This window comes from Rhopilema esculentum, chromosome 19 (assembly GCF_057945365.1).
Source record: "Rhopilema esculentum isolate cy_ngs chromosome 19, ASM5794536v1, whole genome shotgun sequence".
NCBI classification, from domain to species: domain Eukaryota; kingdom Metazoa; phylum Cnidaria; class Scyphozoa; order Rhizostomeae; family Rhizostomatidae; genus Rhopilema; species Rhopilema esculentum.
The window spans coordinates 2,521,708-2,530,611 of record NC_142833.1 but is presented as its reverse complement, the minus strand read 5'-3'; the positions used below and the strand labels follow the sequence as shown (position 1 = coordinate 2,530,611).

General features: G+C 38.1%; 1 protein-coding gene across 3 annotated transcripts in view; it reads right to left on the bottom strand.

The window, feature by feature from the left end:
* Positions 1 to 6,409: 6,409 nt before the first annotated feature.
* Positions 6,410 to 8,904, bottom strand: part of LOC135688413 (uncharacterized) — a 34,827-nt gene continuing 32,332 nt past the window's right edge. For all 3 annotated transcript variants that reach the window (XM_089114130.1, XM_089114129.1, XM_089114128.1), the window contains exons 17-18: positions 8,584 to 8,624; positions 6,410 to 7,658 (exon numbers count right to left, since the gene is read on the bottom strand). In XM_089114130.1, coding sequence (XP_088970256.1) covers positions 8,607 to 8,624 — 18 coding nt within the window. In that variant the 3' untranslated portion in view covers positions 6,410 to 7,658; positions 8,584 to 8,606. The remainder of the gene's footprint in view (positions 7,659 to 8,583; positions 8,625 to 8,904) is intronic.

Here is an 8,904-nt window from a genome sequence, read left to right as displayed (position 1 = left end):
GCCTTTTCCTTTTGTTCGAGACTTGCTTGAGATCTTTGCGAGGTACTTTCATTTTCCCCGAAACTTTATGCTTTAGAAACTGCCACTTTAGGTTATGGGAAATTGTCAAAAAACACCGATATTTCTTTTAAGCTATCTTTTGTTAAATGCCCTCATCAGTAGCGGCGCCAGCTATTGCCGAGTGGGAGGGTAATGGGCGTAGCCACTGAGACCACGCCCTAATCGCCTCGTTTCAGTGCATTGTACCAGGTCAAATTTCCTTAGGAAATATGATCTACCCCTACCTAGTGCTTTTTAACCCGTTTTTAAACGAAATATGTAGACCATGTTTCGAAAAAAGTGGGGGGTAATTACCCCCCCCCCCACCCATACCACCCCCTGGCGCCGCCACTGGCCCTCATACTGAAACAGAATGATATGTCGATAGATCTTCGGTTTCGTAACTGAATTGCTGATTGCTGATTCCTTCGAAAGACAAACAGATGCTTCCGCCATAACTTATAATGGATCTCAATCACCAGGGGCGGACTGGCCGGTCGGGCTACCGGGCGATCACCCGGCGGGCCCTCCCAAAATTATTACAATTTTTTTCTTAATTTTGCCATTAAATGAAAACTCAAATTGTTTGGTAGGGGCCCTCTTCTGTGGATAGAAAATAAATAATAGATCACTTTGCGTTATTCAAGTACTGAAAAAGCCTTCTCCAAAATTTGGGGCCCCATGTAAGCAAGGAGAATCCTGGGCCCAGGGCTCACTGTCTCTAATGCAATAATACGTTATTTAACTGGAAGTTCAAAAACCTGATAAATTCTCTCTTCGGGCCCTCAGTTTAAATATTTTAATTTAATGATAGGTTAAGGTAGTAAGAACATGACAATTTTTGTGGCTCAATTTCTAGGAAGGTACATTATTTTAATGCCAACCAAATAGATTTGAGAGTATAAAGATCAAATCAGCAGAAGGGCTCAACCCCCTCAGCTCTGAAAATTTTTTGCTGCAGTTTATCCATACTTTGCTCCAGTATAAAACATGAATGATTTGCCAAAAATCTTAGGTATAAAACATCGGTGCTTACGCCAAATTTTGGTGTGTTTCGTCGGCAAAATTTCGGCATAATTCCATTGGCGTGGTCTAACTGTGCTAGTTTAAATTCGAAAATATGCTGACGTGGCGAAAACCATGCGAGATTTTTCCTGACGAACTTTGCAAAATAGCAGGCCCGTAGACACTGGGGGCAGGGGGCAATGCCCCCTCTCAATAATTTGCAAATATTGTTTTTGAATATCTTATAGGCGCAGTTTGATCCGACAGAATTTCGTAAGGCAGGAATAGAAAAATTTGGAAGACTGAGATGCATTTCAAGTTTTATGCTCGTAGAAATGTGGACATTAATTGCATCTAAACATAGAAAGGAAGACTCGTTACTCTTGAAAGTTTCTTACTGAGAACATTTATTTACTGTCTTCAATAGACAAGACAGGATTTTTTATAATTGCATTTTAAATTTGTTATGTGTGTCAAAAATGCAGGTTTTGTCGCTTGAGAATAAGATCTTGGCTTTTTGATCTTGATTTTCTTTCATCCCTCATTCTACGTCAGAATTAAATTTCCAGTGAAAATGATGCTGACCTGGACTAAGGATTGTAGATCCCCTTGGTAAATCTTTTACACCTACGCCTACATCCCTGGTGCCTAATAATTAGAATTAATAGCAATATTCCAGTAACGTTTTAAAAAAGTATAAAAGTGATGCAACAAACAATTTTGGGGATACCCTTAAACTTATTTTTGATTTTCGGGGCCCTTTATTGACGAATTAGCCCGGGCCCTAAATTTGGAGCCAGTCCGCCCCTGTCAATCACAAACTATGTCTAGAAGTAATACCGGCTGGTATTCCAGTGATGGCGCTAAAAATTCTCCGACGGAGGGGCTTGACCTTCCGACAAGGGGGCTCGGCAATCGGAGTGAAAACATGGAATCCCAGTTGAAAAGGACGCACAAACCTTGAAATTACGACAAGATATGAATTCAACAAACAAGAAAGAGCAGATCTTTAGAGCAGGATTATTATTTTTAGTGGGGACTCGCTTTTTTAACAAAATGTCCCTAAAAGAAAACAGACATATTAAGAAAGCTCTTTGTAGATCTTTTCCCGTGATTTTTCAATATTCCCAACGCTCTAAATTTTTCTGGGTAAGGAAAAAGACATATTTTAATCATTAAACAGAATAGGGACCAATTTTATTTAGGTAGGTTGAGGTTAGGTCTTTGCTAGTGTAATATAGGTACTTATTTCATTTTAGGTCAGTCTTGCGTTTATGCTTATATTTGTATATGCTTCTCTCTGTTTAGGATATATTAGCTTGTTGCGCTTTAGTTTTTCATGTTTTCCGATAACGTAATATTTTACATGCCCTTTTACCCTACAAAGCTCCCCCGCGTATCCTAATATATTTAACATCTTCTTCTAGTTCATTTACGTATTGCACGATAGATACTGACAAGAAAACCGGCAATTATTGATCTTAGTTTGCTATATTATTGGAAACATTTCATTTTCAATTCAACTTAAACTACAATTACAAATCTCACTATTACGAGGTAATTTGCAATTGGCTAGCCTGGTTTTACAAGAAAATATTATAACAATCGTAAGGTAAAATGGAAAACTGAGAAAAATAAAACAACCAAAATTAAAACGGATGTACTTTTGGATTTGTCCATGGTTTATTTTTGCAACAAAGTATGTAGAACGTAATACGGATGGCAATGTTGGAAAGTTTAGAGATGAGATACCGTTTTTGTTGTTGATCGATGGGGACAGAGTTACACATTTTGAAGAAGGAGATGCAGGAATTGCCAAAGATGCCAAGAGAGTTCATAGAAAGATTCACAAAAGAGACACATTTGAACTTCCGCTGTAAGTCAGATAGGAGAGAAGCATACTTGCTGTGTTTTCCTGTAGCATTTGTGTTAAGATTGGATTCGAAGCCAACAGTAAGCTCTAAAATTTAGAGGTAATTGTTGGTAGTCCTCAAGAGAAGCTCAGGGCGAAGGTTTTCTCCAGTTATGATTGATGGTGAAAGAAAGCCAGGTATATCAGCGTAGATGGTAGATTCATTGACAGCTTTTAGTGACGTAGCTAGAAAGTTTAGGATAGAGTTATGTCGCCAGGTGTATCGGCCTTGTTCCAGATACGTTTTGCAGCCAGCAACAACGTGAAGGAGGGTTTCTGGCAGAAAACAGAAAGAACAGTCAGAGGTCTGGCTCAAGTTCCATTTTTCAGGTTTTTCTGTGTGGCAAGGGTATTGTTCAGGTACCTTATGGTGAAATTGAAAATATTCTGAGGCATGCTACTTGGCACCTTGGACCAAAGTTTGTTTATTTGTGGAAGATTCTGGTTTAAGAGATGTGATAATAAAGATCCTTGGGAGGTTAGGATGTTTGGCAGACGATCTTTATGCTCATGCTGGACAGCCTTCAATGCTTCTTTGGTGTTCCCACATATATATATATATTTATATATTAAATAGCTCCTAACTTTAAAGTTCTTTAAAAATATAAATAGATACTCAATAAAAAAACAACTTGGTTGACGTTTCGCTATAAGCTTCTAAGATTCAGAAGAAGCTTTCGCCAGAGAAAGTGCTAATTTCTGTTCAGTCTGATGGAAATCGGGCTTAAAGTAACTTTGTCGGTTATTGTTGGAGAGAGGGATCAGCATTCGAAGGTCTATTGGCTGCCAAAGTTTGACGCTTTTGTCACATCCCATAATCTATTCTGTGTTAGGAACATTTAGGGCCCTCAAAATTTTTCTTTTATTTGCAATCTTGTTATTACAAAACTTTGTAATGCCCATCTTGTGTCTATACAAGAAATGCTCTACGTGGGGAAAATGAAATCACGACATCCATTCAGTATCAATTATAAAAATCCTAATTACAAATGAAAGCTAATTAATACAGTTGATAATTTGAGTAAACAGATATAAACACCAGCACTGTTCTTCCATGGATTCGTGCGGAAATATTTTTCTTCAGCTTAGGAAGCGACTTTTAGCCCATTCTTAAACAGGGTTATTGTATTGGACTCTCTTGTGTGTTTTGGGATAGAATTCCAGGTTTTTAGACCAATTTTTTTAATTCTTTTAATTTAAAACAATAGACCAGTTTTAATTCCAGGTGTAATTAAAACTTTTTCTACTGAAGTCTAAACTTAGCCTTTGGATTTGAAGATCAGACTTGTTTCATGTACCATACTTGCTTATCGTCAATCTTTCAGGAAATTTATCGTGCAGACTCTCAGGACATATCTTGTCAATTATTTTTGATCGATGCTAGATGTTGGTCGAATCAAAGAGTCCTTTATTTTTTCACGGTTTATGAACAAGTGCAGTAATGATTCTCCTTTTTCTTTCTACGAGGATGATCTATTATCATGTATTCTGTTTTGGTAGGATTCAGACTGAGTTTATTAATCCTCATCTATTCTGCAATGTTTAATAATTCAGCTGGTGCTGTCTCTATTAGCTCTGCTTGGTTGTTTGAGGATATTGTTATCTCAGTATCATCTGCATACATGTTGGCTCTTGAGTGTTTAAGACAGTGCTCAAAATCATTCAAATAAATGATAAAGAGCAGGGGTCCCAAGCTAGAGCCTTGGGGAATCCCACATTCTATTTCCAAAATATCAGATATTTGACCATCAATAGAACAGTACTGGCTGCTATTAGCTGAATAGGATTAAAACCAATTGTTCTCATTACCTTTAATTTCATAAATTTCTAATTTACTGATCAGTATCTCATGATCAACAGTATCAAATGCTATTTTCAAGTCAAGAAAAAGAGCAAAGCTAGCTTTTTTTTGTCGATATTTGAGTACGAATGATCTGAAACACCAATCTGTGACGTAATTGTAGAATGAAGCCTACGGAAAGCGAACTGATTCTACTAGCAAGTCTCGATCCGACATTAACAAAGTGTCTATTCAGGGCATTAGCAAATTGTTTTGCTGCCATCCCTGCATGATTGTTGTTGAATTAGGGACCTTATCTAGCACCTAATTTATGGTTTTCCACATGTTTTTTGGATAGTATTTGTTCTCATTGATCAACGATTGGTAGTGTAGTCTTATAGATGATCTAATTGTGTTTGTCACCTTGTTTCGCAGAGATTTATAAGATTTGAGAAGTTTGGAGTTCTTTATGGAGTTTTTCTTGGCCCTATCCCTCTCTTCCAAAAGTCTTTGTATTTGTGGTGTAATCCGCGGTGCAAGTTGATTTCTAATCTTTTTCTCCGAATTGATGCATGGGCATTTAATAACCCATCAAAAATCTCGTGGAATTTATCAGCCATTAAATTTGGTGATTCAGAAAACGGGGATAGCACTAGCCCCCAATTCACTTCTTTTAGATCGTTTAAGAATTTTGCTTTATCGTAATTTCTTAAACTTCGTGTTTCAACGATTTTTACAATGATTATAAAGCTTCGCGTGCACATTCCGTATGGCATATATCATATAATGGTCTACCCTGCCCGATCTTAAGACCCCAGAACTAAGAATATACTTTGGTTTATTGATTGAGAAATGGTCAATAAGCGTCTTACTGGTATTATGGCGACCTTTCCTAAACCCTTTCAAAATGTTGATATTTGGCCACTCAACTTTCAAATACGTTTCGTCGGCCCCGATATTTGTCCTGTTGTTTCCCATGAACTGGCAGGTGAGATGAAATCATCTCATATTTACATATTTAGATGCATCCTGCTTTCAGCTTGCACGATCTCAACTTTTGGAACATAAAAATGTCTGAAAGGTGGGGTAAAACTCTATTCAATGCACATGCGATCACATCATAAACCGAAAAAATCACGAATTGTGGTACCTAGGGATAGCTGAGAGGTAAGATAAAAAAGAAGCCATAGACTAGAAGGTGGAATATACTTTGCATGTAAATATGTAAATATGAGATCTAGGTAGCAGACTTACGCTCTTATTTTATATTTTATAGAGTAAGTCTGGTACCCAGGGTACAGAGTCAGTAACCAGCAGATAAATAGAAACCAAATTTAGATCAAACAAGACAATTTCCAAGATGAAGATTGTTCAATCACCCCGTTTAATGAATTTTGATTGCATCTTGAAATAGCCCTGAAAATTTCTTGGGGTTCTTAGGCCACACCTACTGAAAAGAAGCTACAGCCATCTTTTCGGCAAATTTCTTATTCACACCCGACCTCTTTGGTGAAATTCAGTCGCTTTGGCCTTTCATGCTCACCTCCCTCTCGGGCTTGGGTAGTGATTCGGCGCTGAAGAGACTTTACAAAACGTTAGCATAAAAAATTAACACTTTGTTTGTCTATGTTCAACAACTGCAAGGAATTCCAGCAATGAAAACTTCGCAAAAGTCTACTTCAATGCATTATATACTTAACCCCCGTAAATTTACTACTCTCTACTAAATATAAAACTAGGCTGTATAAAAATTTATATTCACATCAGTTCGATCAAAATATATTCGAATTATTGATGAATATCAACGTAGTGAAAATGCGGGATATGCGGGAAACGGCTGCGGGACCTGCGGGAAACGGCTTCGGGATTTGCGGGAAACGGCTGCGGGATTTGCGGGTACATGACTGCAAGGTCTGCAGAAAATGGTCGAAGTTACTGTGCATTCCACTAACAATGTGGTAACCCTCCGGTTCGGAATTCTGTTTTCAGTGTACTCGCATGAGCACAAAAACAACATCAAGGAGGGGAATGAGGGGTCGCTACGGGGGTCACAAAGAGAATTTTCTGGGTCACTCAGAGAACAGGGTTTTCCAAAAGTTGTGGGCAACAGTGGGCCCGCGATACAGGGGGGCCGGGGGAGCACGGCCTTCCCTACTTTTCTTGCTAACTATAGGTATTGAATCACCCTTTTAGGTATTAAATAGGTAACACCCTTTTTGACCCCCCCCCTACTTTAGAATCGGTGGTGCGGGCCCTGTAACAGGATAACAGGATATTAAAAAGTGACATCAAAAAGGAAAAGGTCAACAGGATATTAAAGACTTGTATTGCAAGTGACCCCGAACATTAATGTCCTCTTGAAGATAAGTGCCCCCCAGGGGGTACAAGGAATCTGCCGTCACAATTCACTGTCATTAGACCCTAATTTTCAGGTTGATTTTGCTGATAAATTCATAAAGGTAAGCTCCAAAAAAAATAAAAATTTATCATATTGTTTGGAAGTTTTTCTAGATTTGAAAAATTGAGAACCTATCTACAAGCCTTGCAAATTTATTAATAAACCAAGCTTATTAATAAAGAACAGCCTAAAACGTTTTCAGAGGTGCCAAAAATTTATATTGCTATCCTTTCCACTATCTCGTAGCCTTGGCTACGCTACTACTCCTTCCCAACGGCAACAAACAGCCATATATATAAAAGAGCCTTTAATTCCGAACACGTCAATACGCTATATTTGTTTTAATTTGTGAAAAGGTGCATCTAAATTCCCATTTAGAAAATTATTATCAATAAGAATAATTGAAAAATTTGATTGAAATTCAAGCGCGAATTTAAGGTTGATTAAAAATTACAATTTTAAGAGCTAAAGTCACCTCGTTTTGTCTGACGCAAGACGCGATTCCTCATGGACATTTTACGCTCCTGAAAAAAACATTGTCTTGCTTCTTACAAGCTTCAACAGCCACGCGTATCAAAACAAGGAACATAAATCAGATATGTAAAATCAATCATAGTTGAAAGGACATGACTTTTGTATAAAAGTTTTTCAAACGAAAAACAGTTCTTAAAATCGAAAAAATCTTAATGAATCAATAAACTTTCACACTTTCACAAACTGCACCCAAGGGACAGTGTTCCCTTGAAAATGGAACAAACATTTTTTGCCACAATTCTTCCAAAGTTTCTGTCAACTACATTTAAATGTTCTGAGAAATGGGAAACACTTGCAAGATAATTTGCCAATGACACATGAACAAGGAAAACAGCTGATCGCTCGACTTATTTATAATTTACACAAGAGACAAGAGAATATCTCTTGTTTGTTGAAATCAAATCAGTTGGTTTACCGAAATGTACCTTAAACGTGAGCATCGCTTTTAAAATGTGTTAGGTTAGAAAGTTCCTGCAGGGACCTCCTTCCCCCATTCCATCTAAAGAACCCTCAAACCAGGGACCGCCGAAGCATGAGGGGGCTGAGGGGGCTTTAGTTTCCAACATTACTTAAAACCATAGAAAAAATCGCCTTTCTCTTTGTTTTAGTATGTTTAGCCACCGCCCCCCCCCCCCAAAAAACTTTTTAGCTCAATCAATCTGTAATATGCTCTGGGGTCTTTGCCTCAAACTAATACAGCCGAACCTCTAATAGCGACCATCTCCGATTAGCGGCCACCTTCCAATAGCGGCCACAGACTTTCAGTCCCAAATGCTTGTGAATGTTTTTAGTAAACCTTCGAATTACGGCCACCTCCTATCAACGGCCACTAGGCCTTGGATCTCAAAATGGCCACTATTAGAGGTTCGACTTTACTGAATATTCAACAAAGTGCAAAATATAAACCTTTCTAACCTTCGTAGCTTGACGTCCCATTTCTATTTGCTTGAAAAAAGCTAAAAAGCAAAAGTGGAATTTAAAAAGAGTTGTCTCCAAACCAGACGAGTTGAGAAAACAAAGACGAGGGTCTTTAAAGTGGGAGACAGGTGGGATTCCAAAGTGCAGGGCTTATAAAACCTTTTCAAAAAAAATTTAGCGAAAAGGGGTACGCGAAACAGCTATGAGTACTCTACCACTCAAATGAGCGCCACGAGGTTCATTTATAAGTCTCGGCCTAAAGAGAACTACCGAATCCTTAAAAAATGCCCGGGGCGTTCTTTAAATTTAACTTGCTTT